We start from the raw sequence: 22,170 nt of genomic DNA, 5'->3' as shown, positions 1-22,170 counted from the left end.
GTGTGATAGACTCAGGAATGCATATGTAGAACTATCATTTTACTATAGGCATGCGGCATGGAATAACATTGCCTATCAGCGATTGTTTGATATAGTTTGAAGTGTTAGCGTTTTGCAAATCTTAGAAAAATGAGATATTATCGCCATATGTTTTTCTCTGCAAATTTCATATTACACTTTGTATCTATTATTATACATATATTCATTTATAAAAATATATTTTGTGTATATATATGTGTGTGAGTATATATGTGTTAAGTTTTACTTGACTATGAGAATATTGATCTCCAAAAAGGTTGTTGTATATTAAATGCAGTGAAACTTAACTGATCTTGAGTTTTTTTGTCGGTGTTTATGTTTGTTGTTTGGCCAAAAGCATGTATATGCGATATTGCCAATACAGTAAAACTAAAATGTTTCAATGTCAAAGACAACTATTTCAATTTCAATCAATCAGTTAATAATAAACATGCCGCATTTCCAGTTCTGACAAAGATATGTACATATTTATACGTTTCCTATCATAAATGTCGGACTTGCAGTTCTGAACTAAGTGCGTATATTTATATACTTACAAGAATGTATTTTTGATTGGAATGTGTTCATTTACTATCAAATATTTCGCACATGCAGATCTGACATGAGTGCTCACATTTATTACCTGGCATAAATAGCAAACCCTCAGTTTGACACGTTCGCGTATGTTTAATAACTGCCATAAATAGCACACCCTCAGTTTGACACGATCGCGTATGTTAATTAACTGCCATAAAAAGCACACCCTCAGTTTGACACGATCGCGTATGTTTATCTATTGGCATAAATAGAAAACCCCCAGTTTTGACATGGTCGCGTATGTTTATTACCTGCCATAAATAACAAACCCTCAGTTTTAACACGATCGCGTATGTTTATCTATTGGCATAAATAGAAAACCCCCAGTTTTGACATGATCGCGTATGTTTATTACCTGCCATAAATAACAAACCCCCAGTTTTGACATGATCGCGTATGTTTATTACCTCCCATAAATAGTACACCCTCAGTTTTAACACGATCGCGTATATTTATTACCTGCCATAAATAGCACACCCTCAGTTTTGACACGATCACGTATGTTTATTGCCTGCCATAAATAGCACCCCCTCAGTTTTGACACGATCGCGTATGTTTATTAAAGGTCATGAATAGCAAACTAGCAGTTCTGACACGATCGCGTATGTCTATTTATTGCCATAAATAGCAAACTAGCAGTTCTGACATGCATGTATGTTTATTTACTGATACAAAATGCTCATTTGCAGCTCGGAAAAGATTGCCATTTTTCATTATCTGCCATAAGAATCGCACGTGCAGTTCTTACATGAGTGCGTATGTTAATTCACTATCATTTGCTTGTTTTTTGTCAAAATAACTTACAATGCATTGTTGTTTTGTAAAAACAAATATCATTAAAAATGTGGACTAACAAGGATATAGACATAAAAATACTGGCATACTGAGGAATGCAACTATTTCACAAGTATTTTCAGTTCATGGAGTAAATAATAATTATCAAAGTAGAATATTTTGTTGGCTATTGGCAAATAGCCATTATACATTGGCATGTTCCGAACGACCTTTCAAACGTTCGCGGTCCTGACGAATAATGGTGTATACACCACAATCCACGTGATACAGGACGTAAGAAAAGTGCCCATAACAATGTCCTCCATAAATTAAGTAAAACTTCTTAAAATGTATTAAACGTGCCGTTTTAAACAAGATATACGCATTGCCCTAACCAGATGTCGATAATGCAACTGCAAGGCAAGCCTATATCGTTTTCATGCTAATTTATATTGGATAAGAATAAGTTGATAGCGTATCACCTTTAAGACATAGCAAACTGTTAAACTCGTTCGCACCTGACTGTGCATTTTAGAAACAATTTGATACGCTATGGCTGTGCATTTTTCAGCTGTGATTCATTTGCATTTCATCATGTGCACTCCACTAAGCGTATATCCTTTAATGTTAAATAACATTTGTTGAAATGGCAGGATATTCAAGTTCCTCCTACAATTTAACAAGCTATGAAGAACTGTTCTTTAATATGACAATAGAGGAAAAGGCTAGAACAGCTGCGTTTTTAAATCATTTACTTAACGAAAAATTAGAGTTTAAAAGGTGCCAAGACGAAGTAGAAGACATTAAACAATCTACACAAGAATGCCTGGAATTATTTTGTTCAACATTAGGAAAATTGAACCCGGCTTTTAAGGTAGGCAGGGTTTTTCCAGTTGGGAGTATGGCTGAAGGCACGCGCATTGTTGAACCCAGCGAGTTCGATTTCATCGTGGCTTTGAAAGAATGGTCAGGAAATGTGGATGTGAAGAGAATAACGCATGCTGGTGGATGGATACGAAAAAGATTTAAGCATGAAGAGGCATTACAAACATTCCCAGTTGTGAAACAAGAACACGCTTTAATAAAGTTTCCAAATAAAGAAGGGTACAAAGGAAACAGTGATATATGTGCCTTCCTCGATAAAGCCAATGGATCGTTTTGGGACTATAAACACTATGAAAAGAAAATATTTACGAATGCATTTGAAGCATGCAAAGAGGTACGCATTGAAAAATCTTCTGGAATAATGATGTTCAACGGATCACCTGATTTTCACGGTCCTGTTTACAGTGTTGAAATTATGTGGAAACCGAAGAATGATCACTCACCATCTTTAAAGGTGGATGTTGATATTGCTCCAGCAATATTCGTTGAGGACGTTAGAAAGGTATTTTCTGAAAAAGATGTGTATGGGTTGTCAGAAAGAAATACAAAAAAGATCTTGGAGGTCAACAGTTTTTTGCTGATGCCAGCAAGAAAATGCTTTGAGAGCATGATGCACTATCAATTTGCCTTCACAAACACAGAAGTAGAACTTATCCAACAGCTCTCAGAAACTCATAAAAACTGTATAAAACTTCTGAAGTTTTTCTTTCGTGACCATACAGTGATATCCTCTTTCATCCTGAAGACGTGTGTCCTCATACATAGCGGCAACTGTGACTCCAAAGACAGTGAATATGAATGTCTCTTCGATGTCTTAAAAGTCTTAGTAAGGGGCCTTCCGATACTCGATAAAAAGGTTGGAGGTAGGCTGGGGTTTTGTAATCTTTTCATGGATTCAAATCTGATTCAGCAGCGACTTTATGAGCCAGTCGAGGTAAACAGGATTCGACAATACATGTTGGACATAATGACAACTTTGATTGAAATTGGAAAACACACCTCTCCAAATTCATTCAACGTTGGTTATGCACGTTGTAAAAGTCTTACCCGGGCTGAATCAAAACAAGATGAGAAACAACCCTATACGACTGAAGACAGTATTATCGACGCTGGAATGTATAAACTTAGAATGTAACATTAATTTTTAAATATTATTCTATCACAGGGTGGTGCATGAATCAGCATTGATCAACCAATAGCATGGAACAACGATTGTATTTGAGCGTTTGTTTTCGTTCATTGAAATATTAAGTGTTTTGTGTACCTTTGAAATCTTAAAAGATGTGATATATATGTTGTTTGGCGCAAATAATTTGTGTACCATATCTTTGTATCTCTTATTATTAATAAATGCTTTATAACGCAAAGTAAGTCACATATATATGCTTACACTTGTCACCACCACATTGTATGACAATACTGGCAATTATGAACAATGTTAACGTTGATTCCGAGAATCAGATAGCTTAGGAAGTATTTAGTTACTTATATTCTATACAGTATTGAATATCTTTTTTCTAATGAAAATGTTCATAGAAAAGAAATTTTAATCCTGCACATGTGCATAAGTGGTTATACGTTCAATGGGCAAATTATTTCCAGATGTAGACTGTTCCTCTCAGAAACCAGTGTTTTGTTATATGTATTCATTGATTGGTGTGCGGTCACTAGAAAATAGTACATGTTGACGATGGAAAATATATTTAATTCTAAGAACAACTCCTTATCAAATAATCTGAAAATAAGAATTAAACTTGGTTATAAAAGAAGGTAAGAACAACTAAATGCTTCATAACTAAACATAGGCTAAGAAATGTACAAAATGTATGAATATATACATGAAAAACTCCAGAAACAAGCATAGTAGTCGATAGTTTAACCAAAAACACGTTTAATGGAACAGGTGTTTTAGTTTTGGCAAAAATAGTCACCTTTGTTATAGAAACGTTGCAGAATATTACTAAAAACTGTATTAAGCACCAACTTTAATCAACGTAAAAAGAGTGCACGTACTTTTTTGAATGAAGGTCAAAATATCAGAATAAAACAAGACAATGAGAAGAAATGGGAAAAAACAAGTACTGTTACGATTCCATTTCCAGAGAGAAGACCATACGTTGAAGATACTGAAAATTGGACATATACAAGAAATGGAAGGCATTTACAACAAATACCCAACACTGATTTTCGTGAGCCTGACAAATCAAACGAAAAACAAAGTGAAAATTGTGTCACTTTTCCTTTTCAGCAATCCAGGGATACTTTGAGTCAGGCAGATAAAACACAAACATCTCCAGTTACATACATAACTCGATCTGGGAGGGAAGTTAAAATACCACAGCGATAAGGGAACAATGTTAAATGTTATGAGTAATTTTATTTAGATTAGGTTCTACAGTCTCAGATAAGATGCTATAATGGATAATAAAGAAATGCATTAACTGGTAGTCTCGTCAATGTTTAGATTAGAACATCACAAAAGTTATCAGTGCTGTCTCTGATGTGAACCTAAGGTTAACAATTTATGGAAGGAGATGTTTGGTTTTCCATTCATAGAAATAGTTACCATGATTACTCAGAGCTGCTCCGCCTATTGTCTTATGTTATTCTTATTACTACAGGCTTTTTCCATAGGAGTGTTGTGTTTACTATCGTGAAATGTATATATTTATCAAGGTATAAAACATTGAATTGTGTTTATATACAATGACAACCATATTTCATAACACATATCTTACATGGGTTTTCTCTGTCGACTGCACGCCATCACTAAATAAACTGGTTGTTTGGTATTTCATATATAACTGTTGTTTTCAGTAAAAACGAAGTAAACCAAACACAAAATACTTAACATCACTACCGCCATTTAAATTTTGAAAGTTCCTGTAATATGCATATGTCTCTTTAAACGCTCAAATATTGTGACACAAAAAAGACGCAAGTCAGTTTAAAAGAGCCAATTAATGGCTCATAAGCTGTGGCCTTCGTTAGATTGCGTCTGAGAGAAATAAGAAAAGAGTAATGCAGATTGACAAGTGTTCATGAAACGTGATTCGAACTGTATGTTCCTCACACCAGTGAGTATGTAACAATTTACGCGTCAGAACAAAACATCATTTTTCCAGTGAGAGTCTTTCTCAACGTTCAGTTAGTGTATGTCCCCATCTTCCGTCCAGAGTGGGTCTCAACCTGCATCCGAGTATGTCACCACGTTTCGACCCTAACGCGGTCTATCAACTGCAGCAATTTCACAGTATTGTATATAGGCTGCTTTAACCTTTGATACATTCTGGTTATGATGTATGGTCGTTTGAAATATAATTCAATTTAAGTTTTGTGTTCAGGCTAAGTGGGGTTTTATCAGCTTAGAGCACAATGCACTTCTACACTCGAGCCATCGTGTTAAAATCATAGAGCAAGGTTGACCCCGTATCCGATATCATAATCTCACTTCCTGTTACACTCAAACCAAAATAGTTTTATAAACACGCAGCAAACAAAAAGTTCATCTAATACTAGTAAGACTACAGTGAAAGGTCAATATCATTTGTTAAATGACTATCCCTCTTCCCATTTAACACAAGCCAAATAAATTGTATTAACAACCAGCAGAATAAATTGGACAATACAAATGTTTTTTTCAAGGTATCAACACATGTACTCGATATATTCCTTAATATTAAGGCGAGCTATGTAACACAGTTGAAAATCATATGCACAGTGGTGCAAAAAATTTACATGTGCTTACTAATTCGGAAATATAATAGCACATGTATGCTAGGAAAATTCTTTTTTTGAATGTTATATTTCGGCACTAGTACTTTTCATTTTATATGAATATCTTTCTTACGTTCTTATATCAATAATGTGTTTGTGGCACAAAACAAACACACAGAAAAGCTCATATAATGGGTTGTATTATCTTTGTAACGTAAATTGTATTGGGTGCGAATTTCAATACTTACTTAAGTGTTAACATTTCAATAAAGAAATAACTAATATTTACATTTACATTGTATAAGAATCTAACAAACTTGATGATCTGATGATACAGAAAAAATAAAGAAAATGAATTTGTTACATTATCCTTATATTATGAAACATTTTAGTAAAATGCAAATAAAGTTTCCATTTACTCATATATTAAAAATTGCTCAAATTATAGTATTGCGACTCTGTTTCCCTGCTACATCAAAACGCATACACTGCAAGCGGGGAAGCAAACCGAAAACGTAAACTGCAAACACCTTTGCTGTACAAGGCTGCTGTTCTCACATACATTATATTCCTTGATATGAATAAAGATCAAATATTGAAATTTTTGTTTTATATGGGTCTTATACGTTAACTCTTCTTTCAGCTCGTTCTGTTATATAGCAAACAAGCGCACATTCTTATAAGTTGTTCTTTTAATAATCACAGTCTACTACACAAGTCACAAAGAATAACAGATAACAGCATTCAAATAGATAATGTTCAGACGCGTAAAATAAAATGTCAACTGTTTTCCATAAACAACCTAATCGCATGATTATGTCAACGTATTTGCACTTAAAAAACGTGTTTATATTTTCCATGGAACGCAAGGGCCGACAATGAATTAATTCACTGTACACTTAAAACGAACGAACATAAGTACCCTTTTCACATAACTCTTTTTGTGTTATTTGTTTTCATTTTCTTAGTACAAGTTCACGAGTCCCTTATTTTTTTCCAGGTTTCGTTATCATATTTCTTGGGCATTTTTTTAGATTAAATTGAGAGATTTAATTTGAAATAAATATTGTATTATTACCACCAGGACTTTAGTATTAACAGTTTCACAACAAACTCAGATTCAGATGGTTAATGTAATAGTTCGATAACATGAAGTAAAATATTTAGAATGGGCGTAGTGAACGTAGCGAACGAGCCTTTTTGAATCATTAAGATTTTACGTCAGGTCATCTCATTGACTTAAAATACAACCTCAATTGTAAATATATTGTAAACGCAAACTCTGACACAAGGAGTAAATAGTGGATGAGTCGCAGTATATTTACACCCACGAAAATTGAAATTCATAATGATTAAGTCTTTCTCACATTTCACTAAATAAAGAAGAAGATTGCATTCTTAATATGTGATATTGGCAGTAATTTAAAACCAAAACGTTCATCATCAGTGAATGCAACCAATTATTATTTTCGACAGTTTATTATAAAACCATTAAAAAGAACTTAACCTGAACTAAAGATATTTTAGAGAGTGAATAAATGTTTGGTTTAAGTATCCCTATCAAAGCCCATGTATTTCTATATTGAAACGTTAAATCGGCACGTCCCTTGCATTTATACTATTTTGAAACCACAGGTCACAGTTTCGAGAGCCTTAGATAAAATAACTAGAGTCAACCTTGTTCCCATGTTAGAGTTGTTATTGCCAAATTTATGATTCTTTAAAATTATGGCGGATATTTTATATGTTTTAACGATCGCGTTTGTACTTCCATTTGGTAAGTAATTCGTAGTATTTGTATATTTACATGTATAATGTTGTCATACATATTTGACTATATATTGGTATATAAGATATATGTTTTGGTTTCACGACTTCACAGTTTAAGAGAATAAATAAGTAAATGCAAAAGAATGATTATTCTACAAATAATTCTTGTTAGAAACTTAACTCAGTGTTTTTCTAACATTATACTTTTATCAGACATCAGGCATGACCATTTAACTAAGTATTAAAAAGGGTGTCACCCATATGGTACACCGGATGCCGTTTAAGTGGTTTTACGGATGCCAAGGTTAGGTTCTCCGGGAAATATAGTTTTGATAACCTGGCAGATTGAAACTGAGTTCAAATAGTTTATGTAATTTAATACAAATTAATATTTCTTCGCTTCATGAGCTGGATTTTTATCAATTAATTGATATACAATTTGTATTTAAACTATTTGTTATCATTGATGATGATGATGTTTAGACTACGTTGACAATTGAAGTCATGTACATGTACATGTATTCTTACGATAGAACAATGATTGGTTTGATAAATGTTTATTAGAAAACAGTAGAATATAACTTCCTAGTTCCCATTTACTGCTGCAGTACAATTTAATATTGAACAAACAAAAGTATCGAACATTTGAAATAAATTGTAGGTTTCTTGTCATAATCTTTACATTTATATAAAAGGTATTTATAGCCTTAAGGATTTTCCGATCATATGCTTTTGGGTTAACGTAGCACTTATAGTTTATTACTGTACATAAACATGTAGATTATCGACTTCTTTGCCAATCTGATCATTATTATACCCCATCTATTTTAGTAAATGTTGTTTTAATTATCTTAAAGCTGAATAAAAAACAAAAAGTCTGAACAAAAATACCATGTCACTTTAGTGCATAATGCACAGGAGTATAATATTGGTCTTATCTGATAAAGGTCATTATCCCAGTGGCAAATAAACAGACGATGTAATACTCAGGATTGGCGTTGGATGTGGTGGGGTCATTTATAGACTTTTATTAGCCCTTTAACAAAAATAATTATTCAGGTTTTAATTCAATGCTGTTAATCTTAAAGTCTATAATGTAATGAAGTGCTGATAAAGGTATTTCGAGAAGTTACCTCATTTTTATTGTCAACTCAAGACAAGAATATTGATAAAAAGTTTGTAAGGATAAACAAATTTTCTCCAGAGTTTTTTTTTTAAAGTCTTTGCTCTCATAGGCAGTAAATGATTAGTGAAATTCAGATTAATTTAACGGACGGACTTTTTTTATATCTGTTTACTTGTACCATTGGCATTTTGTACATTTTGATTAGTTTTGGTTTACCTGAAATCTAAAAGAAGTCATTATAATCTCTTTAAGCTGGAACTTACTGGAGTGGTGTTCAATATGCAACTTGATATAAATGTAATTATGTTTTTGTCTTAGATGTATTTGAACACTATGTTCCGGGAATGATATATATCCTGGAAGAGCATGCTAAAATGTTTGAAATAATCAAAGAAGCCAATAACCAACACATATAAATCACGCGGGATTCCGATCCAAAACGGTATTCCACGGGGAGAGAATTGCCCATTAGACCTAGCCTGAATTTAAATACAAATGGTAACTGCCTATGTTTTACAGTTTGTCTTTAGCAACTCGAAATGTAGGTTATATATACCACGTCATGTTTTCTTTTTTTGCCAGTGATCGCAGGCCACACTTGTAACACGTACACATGGTTAAGTAGCTCCGCGGAATACTGCTCTTATGGATGTTGCACTGATCCTGATCATTTAAACTATGAAAAGTGTTGTGACAGGTATGACATTTTAGTATTGTTAGGCATAAATTCTCTTTAGGCAATGTGTCAATCAGAAATCGCTAGTAGTTTTCATCGTTTCGAAACTGAAATGAATGGGATGATTGTTCAAAACTTTGTTAAAGTTAACAACGTGTTTTACTGAGATCATTAGAATCTAGAAAAAGTGATAATGTGCTCATATATTAACAAATCATATACAGTTCGAATCTTGTTAGAAATACTGCATATGACAAGTTTATCTATTCAACGTCCTGAGCAGTAAGTATTTGAATGTTAACATCGATGACGTAAAGATGGTTGTTAACTCTTAAGTGTTTTAAAGTTTAAAACAGTCGGCCCATTGATGGTTAATTATGCTGCTTTTGGGTCTCGATGATTTAAATGAACAGATTTTGTTGAAACATTTTAGTTTGCGTTTAAACATACAATTTTGTAAGAAAGCTGAAAGGTAGCGCCATATTCAAGCCAAACGTTATACAAAGGTTTTCGTACATGGCAACTGTTCTAATCCTGAAGCCCAGGTTTTTTATGATTTTTCTTTTTGTGCAAAAATATGTATAAAGGAAAGTTTCACGAGGATTTTTGTAGCCCAAGAATAACATCAACTTTAGTTCAAGTACTTGTAAAACTAACTAAGCATTTTTTATACTGTCTCTGTTTTTTGTGTTGTCAAGTACATCAACCGTACAACATCTATTTCACATCTAAAATTCTGATCAGCGCATAACCTGAAAGTAAATGTTTACATAAGTAATTCCATTATTTGTGTTACTCTCATAAATAGGTTGGATAGCCTTAGTCTTCTTATAAATTGATTTTGCTTAATCAGAAGCTACACGTAGTTCATATGAGCATTCAGAAGAAAGCGCAGCATGTTTCTTTAATTGTACTTCTTTGTTAATGTTCCGGTAAACGTTTAGTCCCGTGACAATAACTTCGGTCATGCTAAATATAATCCACCACAATCTACGACTCTCAGCGACTAAGAATTGATTTTAGGTTTTCGTAAGACTAGGCAAACAGAAAGTCGTCAGTCTGTCAGTAGATACGTATTATTATAAGTAAGTATGTATTAAGTATTAAGTATTACTAGTATAAGTTAAAGTATATTTCATCATAATTGTCCTCACTTTCCCGAAACGTTTGTACATCCATTAATGATCGGTGCATTTCTTTATAAAACACGTTTATTCAATCTTCCACATGTTTATAACAGATTAGAAGTTCGCCAAGGGGGCATAATGTTTGACCGAAATATATTTTGCTATAGTTGAGTTCCCTCCACCAGTCTCTACCCGTATCCCTACGACAAGCTAAGCCGTAAGTATTGACTAACAGCATTCGCGAATGGTTGTGATTAGCCAAGTGTTTTTTTTCAAGAATGTTCATGCATTATATAGGTATTAACGCGTTCGTCCGCGTTCGTGGTCGCATAAAAAATATTACCCTTTCTCCGGGACCACCAAGTTCAGCTCTTAAAACGTCGCCCGTTTGATTTGACTTGAGCTTTGATAGACATATTATAACGTAACAATTACGGCATGATTTTTTACCATATACAACGTAACGGCAGAGTCACATGAAGAAACAAGTATACTGTCATTGACTTCTGCAAATGTGAAGGTCAAAATTTAAACTTAAACTTATGGTCGTCCGACAATTTTACCAAATAGGGAACAGTCTTCATAGTGTTACTGCACTTTTAGTAAAGACGATGGCTGCCACACATTTGACAATCCCGGCTGGAGAAAAAGCAACTATTTGACTTAGGATTAATTAAGCAAGAAGCGTGTTTGTAGAATATAATCTTGGTGTGATCATGTTATTTTCCGTTTATCGATTTTCAGTTATTATTCCCTCGCTGTCGGACCCATCGTCGGCATTGTGGTTGGCTGTGCGATTCTGATCGGCACCGTTATCAGCATTATCGTCTGCTGTGTCTGCTGTACGCGGAACTCACGTGGGCAGCAAGGGCAAACTTTCACTACGGCAGCTAGCGGCCCTTACATCATGAGTATGAACTACTTTTAAAAGCACTGTGATCTAATGCCTAAAAGTTTCGTTGACAGTTCTAATTCGGAAAACAGCAAAATAGCAAAAACGATTCAGTAATGGAATGTTTCATTGCTGTATGTTAATTGTTTTGAACCGAAATTAGTATTTCGTGTTACTGAATTATCTTATTATTGTTTTTGATAAGATTGTGATGTGACGTTTAAGCATTGCTGCTTTCGTTCTTTCTAAGACCCCATAGCCTTATTCAACATTTATTTGAAATAGATTAACTAGAAGAAGCAGTTCACAGGTTAAAACGTAACTATTATTCTTTGTTTTTATAGATCATATGACACACGGGGCCCAGATGCGACAGGCACATTACGGCCAGCAGCCGTACCCGGCTCAGCCACCCCTTCAAACCGGACATATGGCCCCGGGAACAACCGGTGTCAACAACCCGGCGATGCAGGGGCCTTCTCCATATGGAAAAGGCGTCGCCAATTAGAATGGCGTTTTATGTCAAGATATTCAAACTCGTTAACTTGCTGATAGTTTTTTTGAGGCGGAAATAAAAGTGCGAACATGTGCATCTACATTATGAGCGTGCATTTAGTAAAAACACCTCAACGGTCGACAATGGATCAAACGGTTCCATAAGAATATGATCACTTATCTGCGTTTTCTTAAAGGAAATCTTACATTAAGTCATTTACAGAAAACTGATTAAATCAATTAGCCTTAATCGTCAGTTAATTATACAACGAAAATACAGGGACAAGCCTTGTAACCGAAAATTAAAAAAATAAACCCAGCTAAGAGGTACATTACAAGTGTCCAAATGATAATGAACTATAAACACAAACATTATAACATCACAAGCACAAATTTAAACACTCAAAACAAACCTTCACCATATACACAAATACAAACACCCAAAACACACTTACTCAATATACACAAATATAAACACCAAAAACATACTTACCGCATAATCCCAAATGAAAACAAACTTACACCCTATACACAAATACAAAAACCACAAACAAATCTTCATCCAAATTGCTTTACCGTTAAATGTTGGGAGTACCGCCTTGGAACTATCAGTGACACAAAAAGGGCATTCACATAAGTTTTCACTTGTATTTTCACCTTGATATCTCATTTAATATAATACAAATCCTGTTTTATTTCATGGTTAAGTGAGTATGGTAGTGTATTGTGCGAAAAAATTATCCATTGAAAAACTTTTTTTGAAAGACATGTTTGAATAAATAACACCGTTCATCATTGTTTTATATGTCATTTAAGGTGTGTTTTATTGTAATGGTTAAACTACTATTAAAATCGCTGCAAGAAATTAACAAATTCCTGTAACGTACAATAATGAGTCAAAGGCCCAAGCTAACCCATCTCTTTCAGTGGTTCGTGGTACCAGAGTTGACAGGTATTATATTGTGAGAAACAGGACTGAAGTCAGTTTAATCAGCCAATTAAAGGCATATAAGCTTTTAAACTTCCGCCTATGAATCTGAATAAATAAGCCAGGTGAGATGCAGGAAATCAACAATCATCAGTTCATGTAACATGATTCATATAAAGTTGTGAATCCAAAGGCAATGACTATATATTTTATTTCACGAGTGTCATAGAATTAGATATTTTTACAAGTTGCGAAGTAAAATACGATCATACACTGAAACAAATACTGTTTCTTTTATGCTTATTTTCGTTTCATTAGTATTTTATTTTATTTTCTTAAGTACCCCCTTTTTGAAAAGGGTGTTTTACGCAGTAACTCGTGGGACGCCCCTCACGCAAATTCGATATATATAATAGCAGATGACGTCAATGTTTTTTTTCCGGTTTGTTGAGAAAAAGTTCTCTGATATTCTTTTTGTAGGATGATTATTTGCTCGTTTAAAGTGCAAATATTTCATGAACAGTAATCAATGATTTTTTATCAGTGCAACCATATTCCAAAACAAATGAAGAACATACTTTTATTTTTGAGCGGGGCATGAATACGTAACCAAATTACTACGCCGCCATTCATTGAATGGAAATTAAAAAGGTCGAATGTGTTAGCAAAACAATTGCGAATAATCATTGGATATCTTTTTTCTCAGTTTTAGAGTGCATTTCATGATACATGGATATACAATCATTAAACTGTTAGATACCAGTATGTTTTACCTGAAGACAGGTCGATTTCCTGGTAATAATGAGGACCATGCTAGTTTGTTGACACATTTTGAGGTGTGGGTTGGGTATATGAGTAAATCTGTATTGTTGTGTGAATTTTCAGGGAAGTTCGTATTATGCATTACAACGACAAACAGTTCAAAATATATTTGAACGTTGACATAACATTCTATTTATGTTAGAACAGCTGTTTTCGTCTGTAATTTGTTTGGTATGAAAGCAATTGTTGAAACATTCAGATTGAAATTAAATCAAACGTTTGTAAAGTGGGATAACCATTTTACTAATAAATGGTAAGTTGTTTATTTCCAAATATATATTTATTTAAATTTATGTAACATTTTTTTTAAATTTGGAATATTTTATTTGCTAACATTTTCTGGTTCAAAGTGAAGTCTTCTGTTTTTATCAAGGGGAAGTTACTTCATTGGGTTTTAAAAGTAGTTCTGAAAGTTTATATTTTCACTTCACATTTTGGACTTATTTCACTGAAAAATTCATATTTCACCGAAAAGCATGAAAATAAAATCTTTGAAATCATAAAAAAATAGTTTGAGAAAGAAACCTTCCAATATTCGAGTAAAATATAAGATTCAGGTTTCGGATATTATCATGGAAACAATGCTAATCCTATTCAGCAACTTCTTTACAAGCCAAGTGTGATAAAAGGGTAAGAGAAAGATTTTGGCTGAGATTGAAAACAAGTAAGGGATTATATTTCGTCGATGAAAAAGAGCATGGTTGTTAACCAAACGGATTACTTTGACCATCCACCGACAAGTGAATCGCCGGACGGCTCTAGGCTCTCGGTTGCGTCATGTTAAATGGATATGTATGGAACATGGACAGAGAAACTACCAGATAATTTAGTGTTTATCTTGAATGAATCTAGAAATAGGGTAGCTGGATGGACTCTAATGTAATCAAAACAGAAAGCTTCTGAGGATACCAAAATGGACTTAATCCAATAAAGTCTTAAAGTGAAAGAAAGCCAAAACAATTACTTAAAATTATATAAACGATGATCAGTTAGTAAGAAAAACAAAAATGAGTAAGTTTCAAAACGAACGTAAATTTCATGGTTAAGTTAAAAAAAATTAACAAAACCTGTATATTTGAAAAATAAAACAACGATAAATCACTATCAGGAAAAGAACATTAGTTAGTTGCAAATGATACCGTTTTTGCTTTGCGAACATTCAAGCATTATAATGTCTCAGTGTCTCATTGTACAAATATATTTTATCTCAACAAAAGAAAACCATGCAAATAAATCTAAAAAGCGGTGCTAGGGTTTCTAACAGTGTTTCATTAGTGAACTACGGAATGCCGTTAGGGCCATCGCCTATGAATGTGTTGATCTGAAACGCGATACACGATAGTACGATGGTGAAAACGCGAAATCACGAAACTACGATGATGAAAACGCGAAAGTACGATGATGAAAACGCGAAAGTACGATGATAAAAACGCGACAGACACAGGGGTACTCAAAGAGCTCTCAGGAAGTAGGGGTTAGGGTTAGTATCACAGCGGGCCCACAAACAAATCTACCATGTAAATATTTTGAAGTTGGTGATGTCTGATGTCGAGTCAAGGCTATGAAGGAATTACAAGAGACCTATTTTGGTAAAACAATAGTCTATGCACAATTACAGTTCATATTAAACACTTCTTCCAAGTGTCAGTACAACTAAAAGTTTTACAGGGGACAAAGTTTTGTGACAGACGGACAGCACTAAATCAATATGTTTCTTGCTTACTCGGGAAAAGACATAAATAAGGAAAACCAAAGTTACAGTTTTTGCACAAGCACAGCTGTAACAGTACTTTTTTTATTTTGGTACTCTTTTTATATTCAGTAACAATTCTCGGGACATTAAGCTACTTATATTGAAAATGAGTTTCAATAACATATTAGTAAAATCACCATGTAAATTGACACTAACTTTAAAATGCATCAGAGTCAAGTTTTCATATATGTTACATTGGTCAGCTGAAGAATTGGTCAGTAACTTATCAATACGGCAGTATCAAGTTTTCCTAAAGCATACATTGATCAGCAAAGAAATTGGTCATTAAATTCTGAATGAGGCAGTAATTGGTCATCTATATGCACTGGACCATGAAATGTAATGACCATATAGCAATTCAACACCCCGAGGGGCTTTGTGCGAAATGTGACAACACGCCTTTGAGGCTTAATGGACTATACAAGTTAATGAACAAATAATAAAAATGAAAATATTACACTTATTTCACCATTAATGATTCATGCTTTATTTTTTTACATCATATGCACATTTCAGTAGCAACAGTTTGCCTTGTTTTCCACAAAACAACTTCGAACATACAACAGATTAGAGAGAAATCTATTTCATTTAAAATTATCAATAATGGATTGGCAAACAACATTCTTTTGATCGTTCTTTGATGTAGTGCAGATAGTTTTCCACAAATTGTGAGGCTAACATTTAAAGATGCATTTACAATTAAAATAATTGGTTCAAACAATTGTAAGTGAAACACCTAAAAAAGTAATTTAATCCGTGATACCTTCTCATCTTTTCACCAAACCAGCAAAAACAATAAAAAATAAAAATAAATAAAAAACACAAACATCCGTCTTTACGTACACTTTAAGGAGTATATAAAATAAATTAAACAAAATAAGTCTTAAAAAACTTTAATTTAAAAACTTTTTTTTCCTTCTTTGTCTACATGGTCAGCAATTGTTTAGCAATATATATATATGCAAAAAGCAACTTTACTCTATTTCTATATCGTCAGCTAACTCGTCAGCACTTTAGTACGTGCCCAGAAACGTCCCGAAAACAAACGTACGAAAGACAACTCTGTAATAAAAATAGACTGTGTCTACATTATTAATGTCAAAAGTATCACCGTTTATTTAATGACGAGACAATCATTATGGTAAGAACGACAACTCATGTATTCAAGGGAAAAATTGACTGTGTCTACATTTTCAGCTCAAAAGTACTTGATTTTTTAAGGAAAAAGAGACGCATATTTTCAACCAAGTTCTTAAGTTTCCATAAACCTTTTACTCATCACATATTAAATATAGCGGGTCGCTGCAGCGATTAACTGTACAATGAAAACTAGATGGATAAACCGAATAGTCCAACTTTTAAGTATGAACCCTGTTTGTATGCGAACATTGTCAGGGTCCAAACAACAATGAATACGAGTCACAAGCATATAAACACCACAAACACACGCTGATACATCAAACAGACATACCACAAACGCATCACAGTAGCTTGGCTGATACATGATGCTCCAGGGGCATATCTGACAACAAAATAGTAATCACAACCAATCCGAGGTGGAGCTGTCAATAAACATAATTATACAAAGATAATTAATGCGAGCATGTGTTGGAAACCTATATTTGGCATCGAAAACCAGGAAAATAATTTAGGGTTAGGATAAGCGGGGGCAATATTAAACGATTTTCTTCAACTTGGACATATCTAAAAAAAAACTAAATTAAACCACCAAATAAGAGTGTCATTATTGGAATTGTTTTAATATAATAATTATACTTAAGAAAACAAGAGAAAATCGTTTAAATACTTATACCGCGAAACCCATAGTACCAGTGTGAATTATTCAATACAGTGAAAATAAAAACCGCAAGAACCCGTATGTTTGCGAAACGCGAGTAATTTCGTTGATATAGCTGCAAGACCAGCCTATATCGTTTACATCCTCATTCATAAGGGATAAACCTTACTCTAATTTCATAACGTTAATCACCTTTAAGGCATAGAAAACTGTTATATTCGTTCGCGCCTGTGCATTTGAGAAACGGTTTGATGTGTTATGCCTGTGCTTTATTTGCATTCCATACTTCATCAAGCGTATATCCTTAAATGTTAAATAACATCCGTTGAAATGGCAGGATTTTCAAGTGCCTACAATTTAACAAGCTATGAAGAAATGTTCTTAAATATGACAAAGGAGGAAATGGCTAGATCAGTTGCGTTTTTGAATAATCTACGTAACGAAAAATTAGAATTTAGAAGGTGCCAAGCCGAAGTTGAAGACATTAAACAGTCTACACAAGAATGCCTGGAATTGTTTTGTTCAACATTAGGAAAGTTGAACCCGGCTTTCAAGGTAGGCAAGATCTTTCCAGTAGGGAGTATGGCTGAAGGCACGCGCATTGTTGAACCTAGCGAGTTTGATTTCATCGTGGCTTTGAAAGAATGGTCAGGAAATGTGGATGTGGAAAGAATAACCCATGTTAATGGATTTCGACGAAATAATGAGCATGAACAGGCATCAGAAAAGTTCCCAATTGTTAAACAAGAACACGCCTTCATAAAGTTTCCAGAGAAAGAAGGGTACAAAGCAAACCGTGATATTTGCGACTATCTGTCCAAAGTTAATGGATCCTTTTGGGACTATAAACACTATGAAAGGGAAATATTTGCAAATTCGTTTGAAGCATGCAAAGCTGTACATATTGAAAAATCTTCTGGAATAATGATGTACCACGGATTACCTGCTTTTCACGGTCCTGTTTACAGTGTTGGTCTTATGTGGGAACCGAAAAGTGAGCACTCAAGACCTTTAATTGTGGATGTAGATATTGCTCCAGCAATATTTGTGGAAAACGTTAGAAAGATATATTCTGAAAACGATGTGCATGTGTTGTCAAAAGGAAATAAAAAAAAAATCTTGGAAGTGAACAGTTTTTTACTGATGCCAGCAAGAAAATGCTTTAACAGTTTGTTACACTATCAATTTGCCTTCACAAACACAGAAGTAGAACTTATCAAAGAGCTCTCAGGAATTCATAAAAACTGTATAAAACTTCTGAAATACTTCTTTCATGACCACACAATGATATCCTCGTTCATCCTGAAGACGTGTGTCCTTGTGCATAGCGACAATTGTGACTCCACAGACAATGAATATGAATGTCTCTTTGATGTCTTAAAAGTCTTAGTAAGAGGCCTTCCAATACTGGATAAAAATGTAGGAGGTAGGCTGGGGTTTTGTAATATTTTCATGGATACAAATCTGATTCAGCACCGACTTTATCAGCCAGTCGAGGTCAATAGGATTCGACAATACATGTTGGACATAATGACAACTTTGATTGAGATCGGCAAAAACACCTCTCATTCATCCTTCAACGTTAACTATGAACGGTGTAAAAGTCTCGTCGAGGATGAATCAACAAAAGATCTGGTACATCCGTATACGTTTGAAGACAGTATAATGGACTCTGGAATGTTTAAACCTAACACGTAAAAGTTATTAAAAAAATATTATTCCACTACAGGGGTGCTGCATAGAATAGCATGGATCAACGAGTAGCATGGATCAACGAATAGCATGGAACAACGATTGTATATGAACGTTTGTTTTCGTTCATTTGAAATGTGTTTCGCCTATCTTTGAACTCTTAAAATATTTGATATTCATGTATTTATGTGTGCAAAAACATTTGTGTACCATGCATTTGTATATTTTATTATTAACAAATATGTTTGTTTGCGAAAGTCACCGTCACAATCTATGACAATACTGGCAATATGTGAACAATGTTACCGTTTTTTCGAAGAATCAGATAGCTAAGGGATTATTCAGCTATTCTATAAATAATATTTAAATATAAATTTCCGATGATTTGTTAATAGAAAAGCAATTTTTAATGTCGTCCATGTGCATTATTTGCTAATACGTTCCAGGGGCAAATTGTTTCCAGATGGAGACTATTACTTAATCTTAATGTAATCATTAAAAGATTCTCAGAAACAAATCAATTTGTTTTGTTATATGCATTCATCGATTGTTGTACGGTCACCAGGAAGTAATACATGTTGACGATGGAACATATATCAGAGAAAATTTACATCTCTTTCAGTTGTAAGTACTCCTCCTTATTAAAAACTATGAAGATACTAATTTAAATTGAAGACATTATTTCTATTTTTCTTTTATCGACAGACAAGTGAACTGGTGATTTAAGAATTTAAGAAATACTTGCATTATTTATACTTTATAACTAAACGTAAGCTGAGAAATGTACAAAATGTATGAACAAACAAAACATTATAAATACAACGGGATGGAGTCTAATTTTAGCGGGTTACAATATTAAACCGTAATCAATATTTGCAAGAAATGTGTACCCTTTTCAATGAAAATATGCATCAATACATAATACAATCCAAACATACAAGGACAAGTCCAGCAGTTGAAATACATAAAAGCTATCATCACATAGTGACAAGACAGTATTTTTTATAGTGTCAAGCATTTTCCAAATTGAAAATACTCTTATAGCACATATACGTTCGAATGCAAATGCTTTTGAAACTAAATCCTGCTTATAGCAGTTTGGTCAAGTTTGATCGGAAACCCGTATTGCGATTGAGGTTGATCCCTTAAAGGACATGTTTACCTTTTATAAATTCTTTGTTTCGGTGCTTTAAACCGAATTTGGAATTGTACCCATTCCTTAAAACAAGTGATAACACACAACTTATTTCGACCTACAGATACCGTATACATCCTGCAATACCACACTGCAAAGATAACCACACTCAATAACGAATCGACCGAAGGTATGTTAAATCCAAATAAAAACACATTCTTTCCGTGGTATGCTAGCAGCGAAGTTATAAACCTTTCGTAGAAAATGGATTCTTTGAAGTTCTGATTGCTAAGTAGTCGTAAGTTTAAAAAAATACATCGACCTTAGAAGCGTTATCGTACAGATGATGTAATATTTATATATCGATTTGTTTGATGCAGACTTGCCAGTCATAACACGACGTGTCGTATGTCGAAAAAAAACCCCATTGATTTACCTAAATAATGACAACAACTGTTTTATCTTACAGCTGAAGTAATCCATTTTACCACTTATGAAAAAACAAAATCAAATGACGTCATTATGTTGCGCCCTCTTGCTCCAATTCACTTTTTAATATTAATCAAAAGCAATATACATTATATTTTCTTGTAATTTTAGAGAAGCGATCATGATGTATACTTTGATACACATCGATATCAATATTATCTAAATCGCATGTTTCATGTATATTGAACACGATTGTTATGTCTGACACTCTGAAAAAGTATAAAAATAGCAGTTTCGCTATGATTGAAACTGTTCATTGACAACAGCTATTTACACCGCCCCTCAAAGTACCGGCTTTACCGTTACTTTCTTTTCAAATGAGGACATTGAAACATCCCTTAAAACAAGAAGATGCATAAACTACTCTTTATATGAAGAGTATATACAACCGTTATTCTGAAATAACGTGAACAACAGCTGCAGTGAAACATAACAACAGTCTCAGTACCACACCGTCAAGTTGTGCGATGATTCTGAAACAAAACTTTCTATAACAATTGTTTACCTCAATATAATTAAAAATTGGTGATCCTTTTTTCTTGTAACGAACAGAGCAACTTTAACTACCCTAACAATGTTCCAATATAATAAAAAAAACTATATGATCTGTGTTTCAGGGTCACGCTTCGCGCACCTTTAAAATTGCAAATATTGTATTGAAGATCATTCATGACGGTATTTGCTGTATAGGTGACAAATAGCATTCGAACATATTTAACCAAAACGAATACACCCTTGCTGTTAAAAAATGTACTAAACATCACTACAACAATTTAAATTTCTTAAGTTCCTGCAATATGCATCCGTCTCTTTCTGTGTTGACTGGTGTCAGAATTAAAAGCTCAGATATTGTGACACAAAGGACGCAAGTCAGAATAAGAAATCCAATTAATGGCTCATAAGCTGTGACCTTCGCTCGATTAAGTATGAGAGACATAAGAAGGAGCAATGCAGAAAATCAAGTGTTCATGAAACGTGATTCGAACTGTATGTTTCCATCATCAGTAAAACGCAATAGGAAATGGCTTCTGGTGGAAGTAGTGGGTGATCGTCAATGGAAATAGCAGCAGCTTTGATCATAACTCTTTCAATTCGCTCAGTAAAAACAAGAATGATCCCAATCTCTTTTCAAGCAACGCTTGGTAAAACTCTTGTACAGTTCACCAAGTTATGACTGCTGGTGGTATTTTGGGGTCTTCTTAGGGGTCTGCTTCTTGTTCAAGCAAAAGTATGCCGCCATTTCCTTCTTATCAGAGTATGACCCTATCGACTTCCTGGTAGAGTATGTCCCCATTGACTTCCGGTTAGAACCTGTATCCATCGAATTCCGGTCTGAGTATGTTACAATTTTCCCCTCAGAACAAAACATTATCTTCCAGTCAGAGTATTATTCCACGTTCTTCCAGTTAGTGAGTGTCGCCATCTTCCGTCCAGAGTGGGTCTTAATAGACATCCGATCTGAGCATGAAACCACGT

The 22,170-nt window shown here is 33.9% G+C and overlaps 2 protein-coding genes across 2 annotated transcripts; both read left to right on the top strand.

Moving 5' to 3' along the window:
- Positions 1-2,015: 2,015 nt before the first annotated feature.
- On the top strand, positions 2,016-3,574 carry LOC128207722 (uncharacterized). Its single transcript, XM_052910832.1, has one exon. It carries the CDS (start codon positions 2,036-2,038, stop codon positions 3,407-3,409), a length of 1,374 nt encoding a protein of 457 aa, XP_052766792.1. The 5' UTR covers positions 2,016-2,035; the 3' UTR covers positions 3,410-3,574.
- Positions 3,575-7,633: 4,059 nt separating this feature from the next.
- Positions 7,634-13,260, top strand: LOC128207721 (uncharacterized). The gene is made up of 4 exons (XM_052910831.1): positions 7,634-7,768; positions 9,470-9,584; positions 11,435-11,601; positions 11,927-13,260. The coding sequence occupies exons 1-4, from the start codon at positions 7,720-7,722 to the stop codon at positions 12,088-12,090; spliced, it is 495 nt and encodes a 164-aa protein (XP_052766791.1). The 5' UTR covers positions 7,634-7,719; the 3' UTR covers positions 12,091-13,260.
- Positions 13,261-22,170: the final 8,910 nt, after the last annotated feature.

This window comes from Mya arenaria, chromosome 11, assembly GCF_026914265.1.
Source record: "Mya arenaria isolate MELC-2E11 chromosome 11, ASM2691426v1".
NCBI lineage: Eukaryota > Metazoa > Mollusca > Bivalvia > Myida > Myidae > Mya > Mya arenaria.
Note: the sequence above shows the minus strand (reverse complement) of the source record. Positions and strands in the feature narration are given on the sequence as shown.

What these genes read in the sequence shown, in the direction of transcription:
- LOC128207722 (XM_052910832.1), top strand. Translation starts at nt 2,036, where the DNA reads ATGGCAGGATATTCAAGTTCCTCCTACAATTTAACAAGCTATGAAGAA.
- LOC128207721 (XM_052910831.1), top strand. Translation starts at nt 7,720, where the DNA reads ATGGCGGATATTTTATATGTTTTAACGATCGCGTTTGTACTTCCATTT. An exon ending in CGCGTTTGTACTTCCATTTG is followed by an intron (nt 7,769 to 9,469) that starts GTAAGTAATTCG and finishes TTTTTTTGCCAG; the next exon opens with TGATCGCAGGCCACACTTGT. An exon ending in TAGCGGCCCTTACATCATGA is followed by an intron (nt 11,602 to 11,926) that starts GTATGAACTACT and finishes TTGTTTTTATAG; the next exon opens with ATCATATGACACACGGGGCC.